Raw genomic sequence first — 26,297 nt, forward strand, 5'->3', positions numbered from 1 at the left:
TGAGAGAAGCAGATCTTTTCTCCTAAGTGCAACAAAGTACTTTCCAACCAGTGGAGCCTGTCCTGCCCTCCCCACCACACCTATTAAAGCCAGCTCTTGTGTTAGTGGATAAAGTACTTTTCCCTCTGATTGTCTTTGTTACGCATGCCTGGGTCTCAGTCCGCTGAGAAATTCCTTAGAGCTCCACCTGAAGGCTTAGAAGGCAGATAGTATTGTATCTTTAGGGTTTCCTCGGTATCTCTGGTCTTTTTTCCCCCTTGAATGACCTCACTTGCCTTGCCCTGCTCCTGCCTTACCCTGACCTTGGCAGTCCCCAGCCTCAGCCAGCAACCTGGATTGCTTCTTCTGATTAGTTTGTTCCATCTTATTTCACTAGGTCTCTGCATTTTCCCAGGGAAAATACTAATGGATTAATGGAATACATTTTGCAAAGAACAGAAAACGTGAATTTAGAAATCGTGCCCCAGCCCTAAAAAGTGTCTGAAGAACTTCCCTTAATATGAAATTTGGGCTTATGGGCCTTTTGGTGCCACTATAAATAATCTAAGTAATCTGTAGTTTCCTTATGAGGAAGGCTTTCAATTTTTAAAAGATGGGTATCTTAATAATTTATTACTGAAGTAACTTTAAAAATCCTTTGTATTTCTCTTTTAAAAGGTAAGTGGAACTTGTAAGCCATGAAATACCATAATACTTTTGTGGTTTTGTGTGCTTTTTTCCTCCTCTGATTAAGCTTCTGCGTCTTTCTATCCATGGAAATTAAAAGATTAATGTTAATTTGCAAGTATTTAAAAAATTTCCAGTGCTTCCTAAGTTATGGTATCCCAAAAGTTGCTTTGTAAATTGTAGTAAGCTAATCGGTACACATGTGCTCACATATGGAGTCTTTTATGAAGGCTCAAAGTGCAGTGCAATGAATCTCAACTTTCAGCAAAGGATTTTAATTTCCATCCTTTGCAGATTGATACTTTTGGTAAAATACAGTAAAGTGAATTACTGGAGGGACTTCCCCGGTGGTCCAGTGGTCAAGAATCATTCAGGGGATGTGGGTTCAATCCCTGGTCAGGGAACTAAGATCCCACATCCCTAGGGGCAGCTAAGCCCATGTGTCTCAACTGCGGAGCCTGTGTGCCACAGCTGAGCCCGTTGGTCACAGCAAGAGAAACCCACGTGCCACAACTGGAGAGAAGCCCATGAGCCCCAGCTAGAACCTAGTGCAGCCAAATATATATATAGAGAGTTTATTAAAAATAGAATCAACTAGACAAATCTAAAAAGATACAAAGTGAAAGCCCCCTCTTTATTATAATGGACATAAATTGAATGTCAAATATAAAAATGTTTGAATGTTTTATTTTGTTTCTATGATTATCTTGTCACAAACCAGTAAAAGGACCAGTCTTGGAGTAGAACGGATGAGAATACGTGCATAATTACCACCCACTCACGTACACTTCATCAGAATGGACAGGGGTGATCAAAGGCCTTCCTCACCCGTTATTTTAAGGCATGTTCAGAGATCAGTCACTTCCTGACTGAGAGGAATGGAAGCTAAGGTAAGCATGGGAAAGTGGCTGGCTGGTCAGTTGCTGTGGCAACAGTGTTTCAACCTGAGTTACCCACAGTTGGAAGGATGTGCTGTGACCTTAGGGGGAGAGGTTGGAGAAAACCAATTAGCCCCTCACCAAGTGTTTAACAGTTGGCAAAAGAGCTGTGTTGGAACATTGGCTCTACTTCTGCTTAGGTGTGTGCCTGCCAGTGTTATCCTCTCTGAGCTGTTTCCATGCACATAAAATGGGAAGGAGGAATGCCTCTGCTAACCACAGGGGTGGTTCAAAAGCTTAGTTGGTGATAGATACTAAACTCTAAGATGTGCAAATGTAAAACACGAAGCAACTATAAAAATCCAACTAATTATGAGGCAGGAGGCAGATGGACCCTCCTCCCCCACCAGGGTAAAGCAGTTGGAGGTTCATCCCCTATTGACCAAAACTCCCAAGATGAGAGCAGCTCGACGATTAACGGAGGAGGCTGGGCCCTGCCCAGACCACATACTTCTCATTCATGAAGTCAGAAGACTTCCCCAGACCACACATGCACCGAAAGGCTCCTTGCAAGCCAAGGGGGTTACAACGTCAAGGGATGCTCTACCTGAATGCCTTTGCGGTAGGATCCATCTTGGCTAAGAGATGTGTACACACAAAAAGATCCTGAGATATACCAGATAGGGACTATGAATGAGGCAAATCAAAATGATTGGCCAAGGGAAAATGGTAAGAAATACCTCATATAAGTGATTTAGACTGCCATGAGGGCACAACTCAGGGACTCTCCCTTTGAGTCTGCCCGTGTGTCTATCCACAAGTACTGTACTCTTTTTCCTCCTAATAAATACTTCGTTTGCTTCACTACTTTCTTTGTGGAAATTCCTTTCTGCAAAGCCTCAGGGCCAGAGCCCTTGTCACTGACCACTGATCTAATGGCTAGGTTGGGTGCTTTCACTGCTGCAACCCAGCCACGATCTCTGGCCGGGAACTCAGGCCCTGCTTCAAGCCATCGCAGGCCGAGGCCACCCGAAAGCAGTTACAAGTCAGATGGTACAGATAACCAGTTTTAATTTTATTCATCAGTAGGGGAAGGTGTTTTAGGCGTTTTAGCATGTCCTGTATGAAAAATTTCTAGACGGTAAAGACAGCACATTTGTGGGTGGAAGATTTATTTTTTCCATGTCCATTGTTAACGCCCATCTCTCTGGTTGACCTCTCCTCACACCCTCTGCCTTGGTCTTTCATTGACTTTCACTTTCCTACTCCTGCTCTGTGTTGATGCCTTAAATACTTGGAGCTAAAGTCAGCTCTCTTTATATCTCACTTTAGGATGGGAATGAAAAGCAGTTCACCACAGAGAAAGCTCTCGTGTTTTCAAAGCAGCAAGCACAGTAACACAGTTCAGTTCAGTTTAGTTCCTCAGTCGTGTCCAACTCTTTGCAACCCCATGAACCACAGCATGCCAGGCCTCTCTGTCCATCACCAACTCCTGGAGTCCACCCAAACCCATGTCCATCGAGTTGGTGATGCCATCCAACCATCTCATCCTCTGCTGTCCCCTTCTCCTTCCGCCCTCAATCTTTCCCAGCATCAGGATCTTTTCTAATGAGTCAGCTCTTCTTTCAGGTGGCCAAAGTATTGGAGTTTCAGCTTCAGCTTCAGTCCTCCCAGTGAACACCCAGGACTGATCTTTAGGATGGACTGGTTGGATCTTCTTGCAGTCCAAGGGACTCTCAAGAGTCTTCTCCAACACCACAGTTCAAAAGCATCAATTCTTCAGCGCTCAGCTTTCTTTATAGTCCAACTCTCACATCCATACATGATTACTGGAAAAAACACACAGTAACTCAAGTGGTACTCAAAAGTCAGTTACCAGAGCTGGGTTTTTGCCCTGAAGTTTGCTGTTAACTATCTGCATGGTCACTTCCAGAAATTTGTTTATAGTCATACTTCACAAAGATCATTAAAGATCATTCAGGAAGTCTGTAAAAGGGAAAAACTGAGACCAATGTAAACATTGGAAATAATGACTAAAATTATGGTACAGGGGTCCCAAACGCAGGCACTCGTTGGTACTGAATGACTGAGGAGTTTTTCTCCTGATGTTCTGACTTCCTTGCTTCCGCACCAGAGAAACTTCCATGTTATGCTGTCTTCCTTTCCTGATTTAGTGATTTTGAGCTATTGTTTTAGGCTATACTTGGCCTGAAATCTGGTAGATGAGGGAGAAGTTTGAGATAGAAAAGTAACATACAATCTGGAAAACTTCCTGATGACTTAGTGATACACCAAGATGAGGCCAGTGGAATGAGCTCTTCTTCCACTCACTTCGATTCATGACCTCTCTTTTAACCTTCTCTACACATAGTCCCATCCCGATTCCCTTGAGACCCAAGGAGAGAGCTGTGGTCTGTGGTAACCAGCCACAGAAATCGTACATTTATCCTCTAACTTCACCATCAGATTTCTTTGCCAGAAAACCATGAAATCAAAGTGGAGTCCTGATAATTTCATGCTGACCAGGAATTCTAATTGGCATTTGTATATCATTGTTGAATAAAAACAGAAAACTGAATTATTTAATAAGTTCACTTTAGTGAGAAAAAGTCCTTTCAAACTGTGAGGTACCTGAGGGAAAAGTACTTTTAGCATATTTAGAGACAGAATTTCCTGAACAACTACTGGTCTGTTGTATCAACAGACCTATGGGTACACTTGATAAGGTCAAATCTGAAGCTAAATCCTTTGATTTTACATTAGTAGTGCTCTTTCTCTCTCTCCCAACACTCAATCTTTGCTAAATTTTACAGAAACCCCACCAATATTAGAAAACATTAAAAAAAGACAGGCAACCTGATCAAAATATAGGCAGAAGACCTAAATAAATTTCTTCAAAGAAAATGTACCAGTGGCCAACAGGCACATGAAAAGATGCTCACCATCACTAATTATTAGAGGAATGCAAATCAAAACTAGAAAGAGGTTATCATCTCACACCAGTCAGAATGGCCATCATCAAAAAGTCTACAAGTAAATTAACGCTGGAGAGTGTGCAGAAAAGAAAAGCCTCTTATGCTGTTAATGAGAATGTAAATTGGGGCAGCCAGTGGAAATTACGGAGAAGAGTATGGGAGGTTTTTTTAGAAAACTAAAAATAGAGTTAACCATATGATTCAGCAGTTGTACTCCTGGACATATATCTGAAGAAAATCACAGTTTGAAGACACTTGCACCTCAGTGTTCATTGCAGCACTGTTTACAATAGCCAAGACATGCAAGCAAACTAAGTGTTCATCAACAGGTGAATAGATCAAGAAGCTACGGTATAGACACACACGTAAAACACACCCGAGTATTACTCAGTCATAAAAAAAAGAACGAAATCATGCCATTTGCAGCAACATGGAAGGACCTGAAGATAATACTAAGTGAAATAAGACAAAGACAAGTATCATAAATGTGGATTTTAAAATATGATACAAATGAACTTATTTATTAAAAAGAAACAACAAACACACACACTACTATATATAAAATAGGTAAACAACAAGGACTTGCTGCATAGCACAGGGAATTGTATTTAATTTCTTGTAATACCCTATTTATTGTGGAAAAGAATCTGAAAAAGAATATGTGTGTGTGTGTGTATAACTGACTCACTTTGATGTACACTTAAAACTAACACAGCATTGTAAATCAACTATACTTCAAAAATTTTTTTTAATCTTATAAAAAATTGAATTTCCAAAGAGGAAGCGATTGATAGGTGATAGTTGAACACCTTAGTTAACCAGAGGAAGCCATCTCGGCAGAAGGAACAAGTCTGATATAATAGATTGCCCCAAATATTATTTTTGTATATACCACTTGAGATAAAAATTCTTAAGTGAATAAACAATTATAATGTATCCATGCTACGAATTGCATTGTGGAGGCAGTAAGAATATTTAGGAATAGGTAGAGACATGAAATAATGCCCAAGAAAGATTAAAGGAGAATAAGCAAGTTGTAAGGTAATGTGTATAATAGAATTCCACTTGCCTAAAGAGAAAATAGTTTAAATATGCATACTGTAGTATGTGTATATGTAGACAGATATGTTCATATATAGCAGGTCTAGAAGGATACACTCGAGTTTATTGAGTAGGACTGATTTTTTCTTTATATATGGACTTCAATATCATTTTAATTTTAAAGGCTTTATCTCCTTTGTGAACATCTACTTAATGCTTAAAAGGTAGTGGAGATATCACTTACAAGTGAAATCTAATTGCAAAAATTACACAAATGCACTTATTTATTAAACAGCAACAGACTCATAAATCTCACACTTATGGTTACCAAAGGAGAAATGTAGAGGGAAGGGATAAATTAGGAGATGGACCAGGCTCCTCCCTCCATGGGATTCTCCAGGCGAGAGTACTGGAGTGGGTTGCCATTTCCTTCTCCAGGGGATCTTCCCAACCTAGGGATCGAACCCAGGTCTCCCGCACTGCAGGCAGACGCTTTACCATCTGAGCCACCAGGGAAGCCGATATGCACACTACTGTGTATAAACTACTAATGAGGACCTACTTTACAGCACAGGGAGCCCATCAATTTCTGTACTAGCGTAGATGGGAAAAGAATGAGAAAGAGTGGGTGTGTATGTATATGGGCTTCCCTGGTGGCTCAGATGGTAAAGAATCTGGGTCGGGAAGATCCCCTGGAGGAGGGCACGGCAACCCACTCCAGTATTCTTGCCTGGAGAAGCCCATGGACGGAGGAGCCTGGTGGGCTACAGTCCATGGGGTCACAAAGAGTCAGACACGACTGAAGTGACTAAGCGTGCACACCTGCACACACACATACACACACTCACTCACCTGTGAGACTCTGCCTGCCAATGCAGGAGACTAGAGTTCAATCCCTGGGTCAGAGAGATCCCTTGGAGAAGGAAACGGCAATCTGCTCCAGTATTCTTGCCTGGGAAGTCCCATGGACAGAGGAGCCTGGCGGGCTGCAGTCCATGGGGTCGCAAAGAGAGCAACTATACGTATATATATATAACTGATACATAACAGATTCACTTTGTTGTACACCTGAAACTAACCAGACATTGTAAATCAACTACTGAGAGAGTCAATTCCTAGGCAGGTTGACAAGTCTGGAGTCCTTGAGGAGGAGAGAGGGATCTGGGGGACACAGGGTCTGGAATTCTCAAGGAGGAGGAAAGGACAAACATCTTTTTTTTCCCCTCTACATTCCTTAGTCTTAGTCACAGAACTGATGATTACACAACAAACAACTCAGTTTAAAGTCTGTACTAAGGATTATATAACAACAATGTATCCTGCTTGAGGGCAATTTCTCCTTCCTCTAATCCTGTTCTCTCAAAATGTAAATTATGGGAGTGGGTCTAGTAAGATCTTTACAACCTTGAGACACTCTTTTGATTTACTGTAATAACTAATAAAAAAGTATATAACTCCCTTGCTCAGACTAGCGAGAGGGGCACTCTCCATCCCCCTTCTGATGTCTATGTCAGAAGCTTTCTCTGTGCCTTTTTATACTTTAATAAAACTCTGCTACACGAAAGCTCTTGAGTGATCAAGCCTGGTCCCTGGTCCCGAAGCTAAATCTTCGAAGATCACAAATCTGATATCGTTCATTGTAAGCTATCACTACACTACAATAAAAAGTTTATTTTAATTAAAAGCAGTATAAATAGTGGACACAGTAACTGTGTTCTCAAGGGTTGGAAAAGCTTACAGTGGGGACAGCTGATGGATGTGCAGACAGGCGCACATGCTGGAGATTTATGTCGTTCCTTATCAGAAGCTGAGCTGTGGATAGACACACTGCCCGTAATCACAAGGACATACCTTTCAGCAAACTAGAAGCATCTGATCTTCCCTGGAAACTGGGCAGAAGAAACAAGCTGGATATATAAAGGCTGATGATGGAGAGAGGGTTTTCCTTCACCCAAGGGCCCTGCAGTTTCACTCCATCACATCAGCTCCTCATGGTTCCATCTCCAAGCATTCTAGTGTGCCACCTCTTCTCTGCCCTCATTACAGACAGCTAGCCTTTCTGAACCCGATCCTCTCTCAGGCCTTGTCTCTGCATCCCTGAACTGAGCCAGACATTCTGATAACCTTCCTATCTCTCACTGTCTGGGCTCCTCAGCTGTGTGTGGTTCAATTTCAACTCAGAGGGAGCATGAAGTCCGGCAGGGTGTTTAGTATCTCCCTCGGACTCCACAGGACCGAGGTTCTCTTGCAGCAACCTTCGCCCACCTGAACACCATGAAATGAGAGAAGCGCACACGCTTTATGGGTTTCCGAGATCACAGTTTCAGACAGGACATTCTGTCCACAGAGCACGTACGTTCTGTCCCGCGTCATACGCACCATTGACCGGGTGATACACCTGCCACATCCACGATTTGGCCCCTTCCAGAAGCAGGAAGGGCTCTACTCTATTGTAAGTCACATACTGGAAGCAAGAGCTTCAAATTAGTCTTCTGGTTATAACGCAGGGGAGAATAATGGTGTTTTTCTGACTTGCTGAAAAATGTTTATGGTTAGAATCAATGTGATTAATTCCACTGTCATTTAAAACTCTGCCAGACCCCTGGCTCTGGCTGAGGGTTTTGCTTGTCTGCAGCTGACAGAAACCTCTTCCAGGCCTCTGAGTTCTCTGCAGGGCTAGGCTCACAAATAAAGGATCAGGGCTTTATTTTCAGGTTTTATTTCAGCCTTTAAAACAGTTTATTTTTTTTCACAGCTTGAAACATAACTTACAGTTTAACATGTTCAGTGGCTAAACCTCTATGATTTACTATTTTCTTTTTTGGAAAATAGAACTCCCAGGCTCAAGAACTTTCCACAGGAATATTCAAACTGGGCGGAGCTTTCAAAGTGCAAAATAGACATGGAAAGCTGAAGGAACAACCTTTGATGAAGATTTGGGGCAGGGGAGCAAATTTAATTTATATCTGGATTGGTACCTCTCGCTGGGTATTCTTTTCCACTTCTCCTTTTATTAAGATTACCACCCCTGACTTCTGAGAAGCTGAGAGGCAGAGTTCTGGAAAGCAGGTAAGGTGTCAAGAGGACAGAGGTTCTGGCAGCTAACTAGATTTAATCCGATTTCCTGCTGATGGGCTCTCTGTGCAAAAAAGGGACAGTCAGGTTATCCTTGATCCTTTCTGGCGTGTCTCATCCTGCTTCCTCATGGTGCTGGAGACCAGTACAAGAAACCCATTCTCCATGGTAGAGGTCTGGTTCCACTGGCTGCTGCATGGGGAAAGGGCACAGGTGTGTCTGTGTACACCTCTGTGACTGAGAGTTGGCCCGAGGTGACCCGTGTCTGTCATGCGCTTGGGCTACAAGCCAGTCATGCAGATTAGATGCTCTCTGGCATTCTGAATCAAGTAATGCCTTTGGATAGGTGATAGCTCCTGTAACCCCAAAAGATTCCTTCCTGTAACCCTGGAGACAGTGTGTAGGCAAAAGCCTCATACTAATGTCTCCAGGCAACTTTCTGGAAGCGATGTGGACACTGGGGACTTGGAGGGAGGGAGAAGACAATGTTCTAGGTCTCCTTCATGTGTGCATGGCTGAATCTGCAGCGAGGGCTGGGGACACAGGTAATAAGGTCAAATTCCACCAATAAATGGAGTGGTACCTTTGATTTGTAGCTAAGAATGTTGGAGAGGAAAAGGAGAACGGAAGATAAATTCAGGCCTGCTTTAGAGCTTGCTGAAAGGAGGCTGGCATGGAGAGATACAGATACCCATGGTGGCCAGTGACTTCGGAGGCTAAGGGCCAGGGCCAGCTGTGACCCATCCCCAGTGGCACCTGGAGCCCCGGTACTCCAGGGCGCTTGCCTTTCTCCAGGACCCGCCATAGCGCTCATTGCATCCTAGGCTCTGGAAGAGTCTTCACAGCTTCCTTTAATTGCTCGGAGTGCTCTGTGCTACTGTGGGCTTCCCTTGACACTCTGAGGGTGAGGTAGCTGAGGGCCAGGTGTTCCCCAGCCCGCTGGGAGCCAGTGAGGCCCTGGCGTGCCGGGAAGCCTGAGTGACTGAGGGGGCAGGTTCGAAGCCGGCGCTGACTTTCCTGCCCATCCTGCGGCCGCAGCCTTCACACAGGCGGCATCCCCAGCTTGTCGGGGCTGCCCGCGTGGAGATGAGCTGCTCTCCTCACAGTGGCCTCCCCTGGGGCCTCAGGAGGGAAAGTCTAATTAACGCTGGAGTGAGAGAGGAAAAGAAAGGCGATTCTCTCCCTGTCCCTTGTTCCCAATGGTGGTCCCCCAGAACAAATTTAGCTCTTCTCCCTAAAGCTCCAAGCCACAGGGAGGAGGGGGGTGCCCTCCCTGCTCTGAGAGGTGCTCACAGCGGTCCCCACGGGAGAAGCTGGAAGCGGCCACAGGCAGAGAAGACCAGGGCACAGAGAGCGTGTTACAGCGCTGCACACTTGGTCTGGAAACACTCCCGCCTCTGCTATGGGGCTTCCCGATGGCGCAGGAGGTAAAGGACCCACCCGCAAGGCAAGGAGCCACAGGAGACCTGGGTTCGACCCCTGGGTTGGGAAGACCCCTGGAGGAGGAAATGGCAACCCTGTCCAGTGTTCTTGCCTGGAGAATCCCATGGGCAGAGGAGCCTGGTGGGCTACAGTCCGCGGGGTCACAGACTCAGACATGCCTGAGCACAGGGCACACAGGCATGGGGACCCCGCCACCGCCCCCCGGCCCTGCCGGAGCAGAGTGCAGTGAGGAAGCAGATGGGGCACTGGGCCGCTGCAGCCCCACGGCCAGGCACAGCACCGGCCCACAGCACCACCCTCCTCCTCGCTGACCTCCATGCCACTGGGACTGACATGGTCCAATCCAGAGTCCAGGTCCAGGCAGTCAGCTTCGTCAGCATGCAGCTACCCCAGCAGCAACGGGTGGCTATGGCAGAACAAGAGGCTCGGGCGGGACTGGCCGCATGTCTTCCTTTCGTGGGAAAATCACATCTTCCTCTTGAGGTAGGAATGTCACTGGGTCTGGCCTTGGCTAACACTCTATGTCCTGCAGCTCAATCTCCTCCGTTGTGCTTTCTGCAAAGCAAAAGACACATTGACTGTGAGTTGCCACTCAGCGGGGGTGCTTTCCTGGGGAGAAGAAGGTGACAGGCCCGGGGAATTACCTTTGAGCTTGTGTCTTCTCTTCCTTTGGAATTTATAGGCACACTTATTACAAACCCACATGAGGCTGATCAGCAGTGCGGCCACAGCAACGAGAAAAGCAAGGAAGACAGCGACAAAGTGCAGGTCTTCATAGAGGATCTCTACAGGGTTGGGGGCGGGGGTAGATAATGTCCCTGAATATCAAGTTGGCCTCCCACACACTCCAATTTTCTAGAGGCACCGAGGTCCCCGGGAGCGTCTCACCTGAGACGTGCAGCACGATGGTGCCAAACCGGCTGCTCCCCAGGCGCTCGGTCACCGTGACGATGTAGGAGCCGGAGTCCCGCACGCCCACGCTGAAGAGCTGGATGGAGCCATTGTCGAAGGTGCACACCCTGTCCTTGTGGCTCTGGGAGATGTTGGCCTGAGTCCCCGGCTTCCACTCCACGATCTTCTGCACTCCCCAGCTGGACGTGTACTTCCATTCGATGGTGGGGACCCCGTCGCAGGAGTAGTCCACCGAGAGCAGGATGTCCTCTTCCACCGTGGCGTTGATGGCTGGCTGGGGAATGTACAGAGATACGCCCTGACCTGCAGGATGGAGCGCTAGAGGTGGGCCACTTACACGGCTCGCAGGGAAGTCAGCTTCATCCTGCGTCCGTTCAAGGATTTACTGGGTGCCTGTTCCGTGTCAGGGCTGCCCAGGTGGCACTCATGGTAAGGAACCCGCCTGCCAGTGCAGGAGACATAAGGGACATGGGTTCAATCCCTGGATTGGGAAGATCCCCTGGAGGAGGGTATGGCAACCCACTCTAGTATTCCTGCCTGGAGAGTCCCATGGACAGAGGAGCCTGGTGGGCTACATACAGTCCACAGGGTCACAACGAGTTGGACACAGCTGAAGGGACTTAGCACACATTACATGTCAGGCTGTCTTCTGGGTTCTAATGCTGACACTACAGAGGTGAATATTATGGACTGAATGTTTATAGTACCCTTCCCCCCAGTTTCTATGTTGAAGCCCTTCCCCACCCCAGCCAGGTGGCTATATTTGGAAGTGGTGTCTCTAAGGAGGTAATTAGGGTTAAATGAGGTCATAAGTGTGGGGCCCTGCTCCAGTAGGATTAGCGGTTTGGCTTTTTGGGGTTTTTCTTGCCATGTCACATGATATATGGAATCTCACTTCCTCTACTAGGGATCAAACTCACACCCCCTATATTGAAAGTGTGGAATCTTAACCACTAGACCACCAGGAAAGTCCTCAGGGATTAGTGTCTTTATAAGAACAGTCTCTCTCTCATATGGAGAAAGGACCATTTGAGGTCACAGTGAGAAGGCAGATGTCTGCAAGCCAGGAAGAGAGCTCTCCTTGGAAACCAAACCCTGCCAAAACCTTGATCTGAGACTTCATAGCCTCCAAACTGTGAAGATAAATCTGTGTTTCTTAAACTCCCCAGTCTGCCATATTTTGTTATGGCATCCCAAGCTAGAACACTGAACAAAACACAAGGTTATCACTCTGTTTCCTAGAGCTTCCATTGTATAAGGGAGACATACAAGAGTTAAATAAACACACAAGATGACTTTATAAATGCTTTAAAGATAATGAAACAGGTAGGTGGGGATGGAGGTGGTACACAACATTAGACAGGATGGCCAGAGAGAAGCTCTCTGTGGAAATGAACTGGACTCAAAGGACAGAGAGGAAAAGGAGGCAATCATGTGAAGACATGTGTTTCAGGCAGAGAGGGCAACTGAAAGACTGAAGTGAGAGTGAACCGGCACGGCAGGGACAGAAGGGAGGTCAGAATGCAGAGCGCAGGGAGCTGGAGGGGTTCAGGAAGCGAGGCTGGAGGGCTGGGCGGGACTTGGGTCATGATGTGAGAGTCAGGGTGATGGGAAGCCATGAGAAGGCTGGGAAGAAGGCTGCTGCAGCAGCTAAAACTGGAGACAGCCTTGGAGAGAGTGAGGGGGTCTGACTTAGGATGTGTGTGGGAGCAGAGGACAGAACCTGCTGATTACAGCTGTGAGGTGGGTGAGGCAAAGAGGCATCAAGCAGAGACTTCTGCGTGAGTGTGCAGATGAACAGCTGATCACTGGCTAGGATGGTACATGTCATGATACATTTATTAAGTAGGTGCCATGCACAGGCCCTGTGCCAACTGCTTCACACACAGCCGTGTCTTTAAAGCATCACATAACCCCTTGCAAGTCTATCCAGGCTGTAACAGGATTCACTAGCTGGTCCAAGTTCACCCTGCAAGGCTGAGATTCTCACAAAGGTTGCCAACTCCAAAGCTCAAATATTTAACCTCTATGCTCAAGTCAAAGGTCAGTGGCTGCCAGTGGAGGGCACAGAATGTGACAAACCTGTACCAGCCTCCTCTCCCCACCAACCACACACACACAGAACGGTCAGGTCTTGCTAGAGAGGGGGTAGGGCAGGATTCGGGCTTGGAGCCCATGCCTGGGTTTCCACCTCCACTTCCTTCCTGTTTAACCCCTTTCCTTGTTGGGTGCCCAGTTGCCTCAGGGCTCCTGCTGTGTGGCTCCAGGTAACCACATCTGTTACTTATCCAGACTTTTCTCATCGTCCTCTCCTATCCCCAGAATATGGGCTTCCCCAACAGCTCAGTGGGTAAAGAATCTGCTTGCAATGCAGGAGACAGGAGATTCAGGTTCTACCCCTGGGTCTGGAAGATCACCTGGAGTAGGAAGTAGGAAACGGCAACCCACTCCAGTATTCTTGCCTAGAGAATCCCATGGACAGAAGAGCCTGGTGGCTCATGGGGTCCATGGGGTTGCAAAGAATTGGGCACGATCAAAGCAACTTAATACATGCACACATATCCCCAGAATATCCTATTACCATTCCTCTCCTAAATCTTCGCTAAGTGGCTGGGGATAATACAATAGGATCCACACTGAAAAACTGGGAGGTAATAATGGCTTTTAAAAATTACAGCTGCCAAGTAACAGAAAAATATTTTCTCCCCAACTTCATTTTTAAAAATGTTAAACTCACAGAAAGGTTGAAAGACAAGTATAATTAATATCTATGCACCCTCTACTAAATTCACCAATTACTAACATTTTGCCACATTCGCTTTCTCTCTCTCTCAGGAAGGAAACAGAGGTTAAGTTTCGGGTCAGCCCTTGGAGGGTAGGAAGTAAGTGCTTTCTTCATCTCAGTATTCCCTGTACCCAGCATAAAGCCTGACACCCAGCAACTGGCCCATAGATGTTTGTTGAATGAGTAAGTGAACGACTAATAATTATGTGAACAAGGAGGTGAGCCTTGTTAAAATGTTCTCATAGAAATGTTGCTGCTTAGGTGGTTTGGCTTCCCTGGTGGTCAGTGGTAAAGAATCTGTCTGCAATGCAGGAGACACATATTTGACCCCTGGGTTGGGAAGATCCCCTGGAGAAGGAAATGGCAACCGACTCCAGTATTCTTGCCTAGAGAATCCCATGGACAGAGAAGCCTAGTGGGCTACAGTCCAAGGGGTCACCAAAGACATGACTTAGCAACTAAACAACAGCAACAAACAAGAGCTTCTAAACACATAGAAAAAAAGTGAAGTGTGTTAGTCACTCAGTCGTGTCCAACTCTTGCTGGCCCCGTAGACTATAGCCTGCAAGGCTCCTCTCCCCATGAGATTCTCCAGGCAAGAATACTGGAGAGGGTTGACATTTCCTTCTCCAGGGAATATTCCAGACCCAGGGATCAAACTCAGATCTCTTGCATTGCAGGCACATTCTTTACCATCTGAGCCACCTGGGAAACGCTTTAATAGGGACTCAGGAACCTCCATTTTGAGCCTTTCAGTTACTTTGGCTCAAGAAACAGCAAAACCAAAAAACAAAAATAGTAAGCCCAAGTTTTTCAGATGCTGACGCAGGTGAAAACTGGCCAACTGGTCCTTGTTAGTTTCTGTATTTTTTTTTTTTTTTGACCAGAGAAACCTCCTCCTAATCTGACAAATGAATCAAGCATTTAATTAGGTTTTAGGAACAAAGAGCTCCTCCTCTTCCTGATACATAGAATTAGGAATAAACTGTCTATGGCAAAGATTAATAGGAAAATTAATAGTTCTAAGTGTTTAAAGGCAAACTGTTTGTCAATTGTTTAAAAAGTTGAATTAATGAGTAACCACCCCTGCACCATATGCCAAAATCATTCCAGAACAAGTCCAGAGGAACTGAGTGGGCAGGCCAACATTCAGACCTGGCTCAAATGTTCTACTCAAGGAAGTTGATGCAGTAAATCAGATTTCACTTGTAAAATGGAGGCCAGGCAGCCATGAATAAGAATGAATTTTGTGTGCACCAAGGAAGATATCTATGACATGGTATTCAGTTAAAAAGTAGATTTATAGGCCTTCCCTGATGACCAGTGGTTAGGAACCTGCCGGCCAATGCAGGGGACACGGTTTCACCCCTTATCTGGGAACAGTCTGCATGCCTCAGGGCACCTGAGCCTGAGTACCACAGCTACGGAGGCCGCATGCTCTCGAGCCCATGCTCTGCAGCAAGAGAAGCCGCAGCAACGAGAAGCCCACCCACCACACCTCGAGAGAGCCCGCGCACATCAGTGAAGGCCCAGCACAGCCAAAAAAATGTTCTTTTATGCTATGATCTTATTTACATATGCTCAAATAAGTGCTAATATTTATATATTCTGTAAGAAAAATGTTGGAGTAATAGGTGCTATCTTAATAGGGATTATGCACTAGAGATTGGATGGCAACAGAAAATTAAAATTATACATTTATATCATTTTTAATTTTCACACAAATTAAATTCATAATAAAATGTTTAAGAAATCTTTTAAAGTTCTCCTGATTAGACCCAACAATCTGGTGAGCAAAGTTTAAAAGTTTACCTTGCTCTTCATATTTACTCAAATTCTATATGGAGAGAAGAAAAGAACTAAATTCTACCGATTTCCAAGATAGATGCAGATGCTCCCTTTAAGGAAGAGGTCGTGAACTGAAGACATCAGCAGGACAGAAGCCACTGGAACCTGGACCGAGGGGCTCCCTGAAAACCTGGCGTCCCGAGCTGCTGACGCCCACCGGAAACCAGCCAGAGAAAGTGCCAGGCAAGTGCCACCAGCTACCGAACAGCAGCCTGGAGTATAACACGCAGGACGGGCCCTTATTCCTTCTCCTACAAGTAAAGTACAGGTGCTTCGCTGCCTTTAAAAATTGATTACTTAAGGAGGATATATTCCCTTAAATATATCCTCCTTGTGAGAAAGCCAAGCCAAATCACAATAAAGGATAATACTGTTTAGTATTTGGGCCACAGTTTTGGGAAACAAGAACATGAATTAATGGGGAGATACATACTACCCGTTACGGAGGATGTGCCTTAATCAGCACAGCTCATTTTTACCTCACTCATCTGGAAAGCCACCTGTCCAGCCAGTGTGATCACCAGGAGAGACCCAGGAAACAGGCATCATCGTCATAAGCCTCCTCATCAAGACCGTATGCAGCTGAGGGGCCTCCCCGGTGGCTCAGTGCTAAAGAATCCACCTGCCAATGCAGGACCCATGGGTGTGATCCCTGATCTAGGAAGATCCCACACGCCTTGGAGCAACCAATCCGTGTGTCACAACTATTGAGCCTCTGCTCTGGTGTCTGGGAGCCACAAGCACTGCGCCCACGTGCCCCGGAGCCTGCGCTCCACGACAACAGAGGCCACTGCGATGGGAAGCCATGCAGCAGTGAAGACCCAGCACAACGAAAACTAACTGAATAAAAATAAATAAAATTACATTTAAAAAAAGATTGCATGCAGCTAAACTATCAGTCAGAAAGCCAAGTCTCGGAGTCCTAACTTGGACGGACTGGAGCAGGGTGGTGAAGTGATGAGTCCTGTCACGAAAGGGTCATTCCAGGTGTGGTGAGGTGTGGTGGAGACACCTGCCATGGGCGGGTCTACAGAGTTCACCCCGGGGACCTCCTAGCTGTGAGACCTGCAGACAGAGCCTTCACTGCTGAGAGCCTCGCTTCCTCTGCTGTGGAATGAGGACTGGAACACCTCCAGAGGAGGGCTACAAGGATGAGGCAGCACAGCATGGGCGAGGCCCAGCCGGACTCCGCACACGGAGCCTACCCAGAGCCTGCAGCAGCCCCTCCCCTCCCCATCAGTGGGTCAGTGGCCTTGGGTGACCAAGACTCCTGGTTTGCCCAGGGCTACAAGTTTTCCCAGGTTCAAGAGCTTCAGGGCTAAAATCAGGATGGTCATGGGCAAAACAGGACAGCCAGTCACCCTATCTGAGATTCACAGAAACACTGAAGAATAAACCAGACAGACAGCCACTGGTTTCCGAGGCGCTCACGGGGGCCCGACAGTGGGTACAGAGGCAGCCAGCTCTAGGTAGGCAGGACAGAGCTGTTCTGCCCTGTGCTCTCTCGGCAGTGCTGAGCTGCGGGGCGTGGGCCCCAGATGCGATGGTTCAGTACCTGTGGTGCCCTGGCTTCTCCAGCTGAAGCCGTGGGCTTAGCCGCCCTGCAGCACGTGGGCTCTCAGTTCATGACCAGGGGTCAAATCCTCGTCCCGGCATTGGGAAGCAGGTTCACAACCACTGGACCACCAGGTAAGTCCCAAGTCATTCTTCGGTAACCTCTGTCTCCCAAAGGCACCTCCACGGCTTAGCAATCTCATTGCATCTCCTTTTAAGTGATCAAGCCCAGCCCTGCACTCCCCATGCCCCCTCCACCGCCAGGCACTGGCTTGTAGGTGTTGGCCTGGAGGAAAGATAAACATCATCCCCATTTTAAAGAGGAGGAAAGTCACTGAGGTTAGGTAATTTGTGCAATATCACAGTTTAAGTGTCAGAGCAGAGATGGAAATCCAGGGTATTCTTCAACTGTCCCAGTAATAAGCCAGGATATTTGCAGGAGCTGGGAAGAGGCAAGACATCATTAAAGCTGAGACTTGAAGACTAAAATTTTGAAAGGGAGGAAGGGCAATCCAAGCTGAGAAAACAGCCCACCTAGAGGGGCATGATGGGTGCTTATGTTTGAGGCCTGGTGAATAAGAAGCAGGAATCTTGTCACAGGCTGGGATCAACTGCATGTGTTATCTGCAGGCAGTGAGGCCCCAGGATGGTGTTCAAGAGGAAGTGTGTGCTCAGTTGCTCAGTCGTGTCCGACTCTTTGCAGCCCCCTGGACTGTAGCCCACCAGGCTCCTCTGTCCCTGGGATTCTCCAGGCAAGAATACTGGAGCAGGTTGCCACCTCCTCCTCCAGGGGATTTTTCCAACCCAGGAATTGAGTCTGCATCTCTTATGTCTCTTGCACTGGCAGGAAAATTCTTTACCACTAGTGCCATCTGCATGACGTATCTAAACTGGGCTTCAGGAAGGGCAATCTGGCTGCAGATTCCACGATCTTATCATCTGTGCACCTCATCTGCACTGCCCTGGGCCCACCACATGTTCCTGTCCTATGCACCTTCAGGAGAACTCGTGGCTGCAGCCCAGTTGGGAGCACCCTGCAATGCTGAGTATGGATAGACCTGGACCTGCCTCTGACCAGGACTGGGGAGACAGCAGTGGGGGTGGGGCAGGAAGTGCATACAGACAGGGCAGAGCTGCCTGGGACAGACCTCTGCTGGGATAACTCATCTCCAGTTCATTTCAGAAATACTAGTGCCCAGCACAGGGCCTGGCACTTCATAGGTGCTCACAATATACTCGTAGGAAAGAACAAATAAAGGATAAATAAACACACATGCCCTGCTGCTTGAACTGCTGCCTATTTGGAAAGATCAGGAAAGTGTGGGGTTGGACCTTTGCTAAAGAGGTATCAGTTCTGATTGAGGGAGATCCTGACAAGACTCCTTTCCCCACTAGAGTCAAATAGCTAAGACAAGAAATAGCACAATTTTAAGTTGGAACTAAAATATGCATGTCCCCTTCATTCTTGAAACAAGCAAGCCTGGAGTTTAAGAAACATAGTTTCATAAGGGGCCAACACAGCAACCCCAAATGCTGGCTTTCAGGTTTAGATGCCATGAATGGTGTTAATGATTGACATCCACACATAATTTATAGGGTACCTATCCCTCCTGTTAGCTCAGGTAGTAATTCCCCAGCTTGGTGCCTGATTACTCAGAGACCAAAGCTCAGCTCCTCCCTGAGGGAGCTCCTCCCATCCCCTTGACATGGCTATATAATGGCCTTGGGAAGTCACCCAGATGTCAGCCAAGCCCAAACAAAATAGATGCAAGCTGAGATCAAGGCTGGCAGGCTGCTTTCCTTCGGGTTCCTGTATTTGTACCCCAACCAGAAAAATCACTCCAAAACAGCGAGAGCCACCATTTCTAGGGGCAACACTCATTAAGTACTACCTGTCATATACATTTATCACAGTCCAGTGAAACCTCGGCCGGGAAAGCTGATTGACTTGGCTGCTATCAGACTAGGAACAGTGAGAAAGTTTGATAACATTGTGTTGTCAGGAGTGTGTAGAAGTTATACCGAATCATTACTGTGGTGATTATAAGTGGGCGTGACCTGCTTGAAGGGCAATATGGTGAAACCTATAGAAATATTAAATAGTACATACCTTTTGACCGAGAAATTCTATTTCTAGGAACTTATCCTACAAGTAGTAAGGGCACAGAGATGCAAAGATACAAGTGTAGATATTGTCACTGAAGCATAGTACAGTCAATTGCAGTAGCAAAAGACTGGTGACAACGTATGTGTTAGCTGGTAAGGAACCAGTAGAGGAAAACTGTTTCCTACCCCACAAAGAATGCTTCTGACACTTAATACCGGAAGTTAGTGCAGATCCCACAGGTTAAGGGCTCGGTCTCACGACTGTTCCCTACTTCAGACACCAATCACAAGTCCAGGCTTCCTGACTTCTGACCAACTGGGTATAAACTGGAGGTTTCCACAGTTCCTCAGGTTTGATAATTTGCTAGAACGTCTCACAGAACTCAAGAAAGCACTTTACTTACTATGAGCACTTTATTATAAAGGATACAACTCAGGAACAGCCACACGGAAAAGATGCCACAGGGCAAGGTATGTAGGAGGGACATGGAGCGCTCATATATCCTCTCCGGCCACACCACTCTCCCGGCACCTACATCTGTTCACCAGCACAGAAGCTCTTCTCTTCCAACTTATTCAGCTAGTGTTTTAGGCGGAGGTCCTATGACATGCCTCTCTGGTGGCTCAGACAGTAGAGCGTCTGCCTACAATGCAGGAGAATTGGGTTTGATCCCTGGGTCGGGAAGATCCTCTGGAGAAGGAAATGGCAACCCACTCCAGTATTCTTGCCTGGAAAATCCCATGAACTAAGAACGTGATAGGCTACAGTCCCTGGGGTCACAAAGAGTCAGACACGACTGACTGACTTCCACTTTCACTTTGACGTAAGCATGATTAAATCATTGGCCATTAGTGATTAACTTAATCCCCAGCATTTCTTCCTTCAGGGGTAGAGGCTAAAAGTTCAGATTTTCCTTTTTTTTTTTTCAGTTATTACTTATGGCTGAGCTGGGTTTTTGTTGCTGCGTGGGCCTTTCTCTAGCGGTGGCGAGCAGGGGGCTACTCTCTAGCTGTGGTAAGCAGGCGTCTCATTGTGGTGTCTTCTCTTGCTGTGGAGCTCAGGCTCTAGGGCACACAGGCTTTGGTAGCTGTAGCACATGGGCTTAGGAGTTGCCGCTCCCAGGCTCTGGAGCACAGGTTCAGTAGTGGCAGCACATGGGTTTACTTGCTCTGTAGCATGTGGGATCTTTCCGAATCATGGGTTGAACCCCTGTCTCCTGCATTGGCAGATGGCTTCTTTACCATTGAGCCACCAGGGAAGCCTTGAAAGTTCCAACTTTCTAATCCCTGCCAATGAGCCCTCATCTTCCAAGAGTCACATCATTAACAAACAAACAAACAAAAAAGCATTCATGACTCTAGAGAATCCAAGGGTCTTAGAAGCTTATATGTCAGGAACCAGAAAATAGACCAAATATGGTAACAAAAATGGTCCTGGGACTTCCCTGTTGGCCCAGTGGTTAAGATGCTGCACTTCCACTGCAGGGGCCATGGGTCTGATCCCTGGTCATGGAAGTAAGATCCTGCATGCCATATGGTACAGCAAAAAAAAAAAGAAGTTCCTGTCACTGATCTCACCCAGGAAATTACTAGATGTTCAGGAATCAGGAGCAGAAAACAAATACGTATTTCTTCTTATGTCACAACTGATTAAGTTAATCATCAATTATGCATACTTTGGAATATTACACCAGTACTTTAAAAATGAGATAGATCTGTAAGCATTGACGTTAGATGATCTCAAAAATAATGAAAACGCACAGAGCAGAACAGTGTGTACAAATGGTTCTATTTGAGTAAACCAATGATATGTGTATATGCACATGTGCACACACACAGATATGCACATTTATCCATAACATGCACAAATATCCCCCAAGGGTATTCTAAAAATCAGGTGTCTTTGGTTGTCCTCAGGGAAAGGACTGGGTGTCTGGGATGGGAGAAAACTTTACATTCCTCTTTATATCCTTTTGAACACTTAGAATATTTTAGTGAGTATATGTATTATTTAAATAAAAACAATAAATAAACAAAATGCATGCCAAGATTGAGTCAGAGTCCCAGATTTTTCACATTTGAAAATGTTAGCAATTCACATTTATATTAGTACAATTCACAAAGTACTTCACAAGCACTATCTCAACCTGTGAGGCAGGCAGGGGATTAGAGTAAAGGATCCATGCTTTTTCCTTCACAGGTACTTGCTTATTTGATCACTAAATATATGCACTCAACACAGGAGCACCTAAATATAAAGCAAACATGAACAGACATAAATGGATAAATTGACAGTACCACAATATAGTAGGGTGCTTTAAAACCCTACTACAGCAATAGACAGATCATCCAGACAGAAAATCAATAAGGAAACACTGACTTTAAATGACACATTAGATTAGAGGGACTTAATAGATATATAAATAATATTCCACCTCAAGGCAGCAGAATACACATCTTTTCAAGTGCACACAGAACATTCTCCAAGATAGATCACATGCTAGGCCACAAAATAAGTCTCAGGTAATTTAAGAAAAGTGAAATCCTATCAAGTATCTTTTCTGGTACAATGCTATGACACTAGAAATCAACAACATGTGAAAAACACTGCAAATATCACAAACACATGAAGGCTAAACAATGCAAGAAATCAAAGAAATAAAAACCTGAAAACCAAAAAAAAAAAAAAAAGGAAACATATGATCCATATTCTATGGGTTGCAGCAAAGGCAGTTCTTTTTTTTTTTTTTTTTTAACAGTTCAAAGGCAGTTCTAAGAGGGAAGTTTATAGGGATACAAACTTACCTCAGGAAACAGAAAAAAAAATCTCAAATCAACAATGAAACAAACAAACAAAAAATCTCAAATCAACAACCTAACCTTGTACCAAAAGGAATTAGAAAAAGAATAACAACCCTCTCCTAAATTAGAAGGAAAAAAAAAATCAAAGAACAGAGCAGAAATAGAGACTAAAAAAACAATAGGAAAAAAACAAAACAAAACAATGAAACTAAGAGCTGGTTCTTTAAAAAGACAAACAAAAAAATTGATAAACCATGAGACAGAGTCATCAAGAAAAAAAGAGAGGGCCCAAATCAATAAAGTCAAAAATGAAAAAGAAATTACAACTGATACTACAGAAATATAAAGGCTCATAGAGATTACTACTAACAACTATATACCAACAAAATGGATAATCTGGAAGAAATGGACAAATTCTTAGAAACATACAATCAAGACTGAGACAAGAAGAAATAGAAAATATAAACAGAGCAATTAGCAGTAAGGAAGCTGAATTACTAATTTAAAAAACTCTCAACAAACAGAAGTCCAGAACCATATGATTTCATAGGTAAATTCTACCAAACATTTAAAGAAGAATTAACATCTAGCCTTCTGACACTATTCTAAAAAAACTGCAAATGAACAAACTCTTCTGAATTTATTCTACTAGGCAAGCACCACCATGATATCAAAGCCAGACAAAGATACCACAAAAAAAGGAAACAGGCCAATATCACTGATGAAGAACACAGATGCAAAATTCCTCAAAAAAAATACTAGCAAACCAAATCCAACAATACATTAAAACAATCATACACCATGATCAACTGTGATTTATCCCAGGGATATAAGAACAGTTCAACATTAGAAAATCAGTATGATATGTCACGTTAATAAATTGAAGAATAAAATATGATCATCTCAATAGATGCAGAAAAAACTTTGACAAAAGTCAACATTCATTTATTATAAAAACTCTCTAGAAAGTGGGCATAGAGGGAACAAACCTGAATATAAAAAAGTCATACATACATAAAAAAGGTCATACGTTGACAAACCCACAAATAAAATCATACTCGATGAAAAATTGAAAGCATTTCCTCTAAGATAAGGAATAGGACAAGGATGTCCACTCTTGCCACTTTTATTCAATATACTATTGTAAGTCCTAGTGACAGCAATCAGAGAAGAAAACAAAATAAAAGGAATCCAAATTGGAAAGGATGAAGTAGAACTGTGACTGTTTGCAAAAGATGTGATACTATACATAGAAAATCCTAAAGATGACACCAAGAAAACTATAGAGCTCCTTAATGAATCCGATAAGACTGTACATACAAAACTAATACACAGAAATCTGTTGCAATTCTATACACTAACAACAACCTATCAGAGAAAAATTAAGGAAATAATCCTATCAAATATTTTTTGATATATATCATAAGATGGACTGAAAGAGCTAATATTGTGAAAATGCCCATACTATCCAAAGTAATCTACATATTCAATGCAATCCCTATCAAACAATGGCAATTTTCCCAGAACTATAACAAATAATTTTAAAATTGGTTCAGATCAGTTCAGTTCAGTTCAATTCAGTCGCTCAGTTGTGTCTGACTCTTTGAGACCCCATGGACTGCAGCACACCAGGATTCCCTGTCCATCACCAACTCCCAGAGTTTACTCAAACTCATGTCCACTGAGTCGGTGATGCCATCCAGCCATCTCATCCTCTGTCATCCCCTTCTCCTCCCGCCTTCAATCTTTCCCAGCATCAGGGTCTCTTCAAATGAACCAGTTCTTCACATCAGGTGGCCAAAGTATTGGAGTTTCAGATTCAACATCAGTCCTTCCAATGAATATTCAGGAGTGATTTCCTTTAGGATAGACTGGTTGGATGTCCCTGCAGTCCAAAGGACTCTCAAGAGACTTCTCCAACACCACAGCTCAAAAGCATCAATTTGTATGGAAACTCAAAAGACCCTGAAGAGCCAAAGCAATCTCGAGAAAGAGGACCAAAACTCGAAGTATCACGCACCCTGATTTTAAAGTATACCACAAAGATACAGTAATCAAAGCAGTGTAGTACTGGCACAAAAACAGACACAAAGATTAACAGAACAGCATCGAGAGCTCAGAAATAAACCCATGCACTGAAAAGGCAGTCTCTTAAGTAAATGGTGCTGGAAAAACTGGACAGATACATGTGAAAGAATGAAATTAGAACATTTTCTCACACCATACACAAAAATAAGCTCAAAATGGATTAAACGCCTAAAGGTAAGACCTGAAACTATAAAACTTCTAGAAGAAAACATAGACAGACACTCTGACATAAATTGTAGCAACATTTTTTTTAATCTAAGGTAAAGTAAATAAAAATAAACAAATAGGATCTAATAAAACTTAAAAACTTTTGCACAGCAAAGAAAACCACTGACAAAGTAAAAGGACAACCTACTGAATGGGAGAAAATATTTGCAAATGATATAACTAATAAGGGGTTAATATTCAAAATGTATGAACAGTTCATACAACTCACTGTAAAAAGAAAACCCAAAGAATCCAATTAAAAAGTATACAGAAGACTTGAATAGACATTTTTCCAGAGAAGACAGGCAGATGGCTAACAGGCCCATGAAAATCAGATGCTCAACATGGCTAATCAAGGAAATGCAAATCAGAACCAAAATGAGCTACCACCTCACACCTGTCAAATGGCCCTCATCAAAAACTATAAATAAATATTGGTGAGATGTGGAGAGAAGGGGACCCTTGTACAGTGTTGGTGGGAATGTCAACTGGTAGAGCCATTATGGAAAACAGCATGGAGGTTCCTCAAAAAACTAAAAATAGAATCACTATATGAACCAGCAATTCCACTCCTGAGTATGCATCCAAAAAAAAAACAATAACACTAATTTGAAAAGATACATGTACCCCCATGTTCACTGAAGCATTATGTGCAATATGGAAGCAAACTAAGTATCTATCAACAGATGAATGGATAAAGAAGATGTGGTATAAACACAGTTTATATTGAAAATTGCTCAGCCTTGAAAAAGAATGAAATTTTGCCGTTTGCGACAACATGGATGAACTTGGAAAGTATTGTACTTAGTGAAATAAGTAAGACAGAGAAAGACAAATACTGTATGTTATCACTTATATATGGACTCTAAAAACTTAAACTAGTTAATATAACAAAACAGAAATAGACTCACAGATATTAGAGAATAAACTAGAGGTTATTGTGGGAAGAGGCAAGACAGGGGTAGGGGAGATACAACTACTGCTATTATAAATAAGCTGCAAGGATATATTGTACGGCACAGGGAATACAGCCAATATTTTAAACTATAATTGGAACATACCCTATAAAATTTTGAATCATAATACCTGAAACTAATCAACTACACCTCGATTTAAAAGATAGTCTGTGATCAGAATGTTTTAGAGCAGAATTTTATTAAACCAGCAGTCCCTTTATTCATTACAGAGAAAAAGGTGGGCATGCTGTGTGTCCAGATTCCTGCCGAGGAGATCAGAGCTGGGACTGGAGCCCAGCCCTCCCGCCACTGCTCCACACTACTCTCACGAGGTCAGGCGCTCGGGCTACGGAGGTGGAGCTTTTCCAGCACAGCGCATCACTCAGCTGGTACAGACCTGGGAGGCAGATGTGACGAGAAGCAGGAGTCCAGGCCTGGGCTTTGAGACGGGAGCTACATGTCACAGTACCTACTGAGCCCTTGAAATTAGCCAGTCTGAAACGAGATGTGCCCTAAATGTTAAATGCACACCAGATCTGGGAGACTTTGAAGATTCTGTTTAATGTATTAAGATATGTTAAAGAAAATGTAAAAGAGCTCATTAGTAATTTTTATATTATGTGTTGAAATAATATTTTAGACATATTAGGTAAAACAAAATATATTGTTAAAATGAACTGTGCCTGTTTCTTATTTTTTCTTTCTTTTTTAAGGTAACCACCAGAAAATTTAGAATGGCATATGTGGCTTGTGTGTGTGCGGCTCACATTATAATTTTTTTTGGATACCACTGGTTTAGACCATCACTCCTCCACCCTCTCCAGAAAAATCCTATACCTTTGAGTTTGGTCCACCCTCATCAATGTGAGTGCTCTGTTCCCCCAGACTTTCTTCTTCATTCTTCCAACAGGCAGAAACCTGCTGCGAGGGCCGGCATCAGCCCCCATGCCTCCAGCACCCT

General features: G+C 44.4%; 1 protein-coding gene across 1 annotated transcript in view; it reads right to left on the reverse strand.

Annotated features, from left to right (window-relative positions):
* Positions 1 to 8,127: 8,127 nt before the first annotated feature.
* Positions 8,128 to 26,297, reverse strand: part of VSTM5 (V-set and transmembrane domain containing 5) — a 30,014-nt gene continuing 11,844 nt past the window's right edge. The window contains exons 2-4 of the mRNA XM_061120810.1: positions 10,967 to 11,293; positions 10,723 to 10,863; positions 8,128 to 10,633 (exon numbers count right to left, since the gene is read on the reverse strand). Coding sequence (XP_060976793.1) covers positions 10,590 to 10,633; positions 10,723 to 10,863; positions 10,967 to 11,293 — 512 coding nt within the window. The 3' untranslated portion in view covers positions 8,128 to 10,589. The remainder of the gene's footprint in view (positions 10,634 to 10,722; positions 10,864 to 10,966; positions 11,294 to 26,297) is intronic.

The sequence above is a fragment of the Dama dama genome, chromosome 2 (assembly GCF_033118175.1).
Source record: "Dama dama isolate Ldn47 chromosome 2, ASM3311817v1, whole genome shotgun sequence".
Lineage (NCBI taxonomy): Eukaryota > Metazoa > Chordata > Mammalia > Artiodactyla > Cervidae > Dama > Dama dama.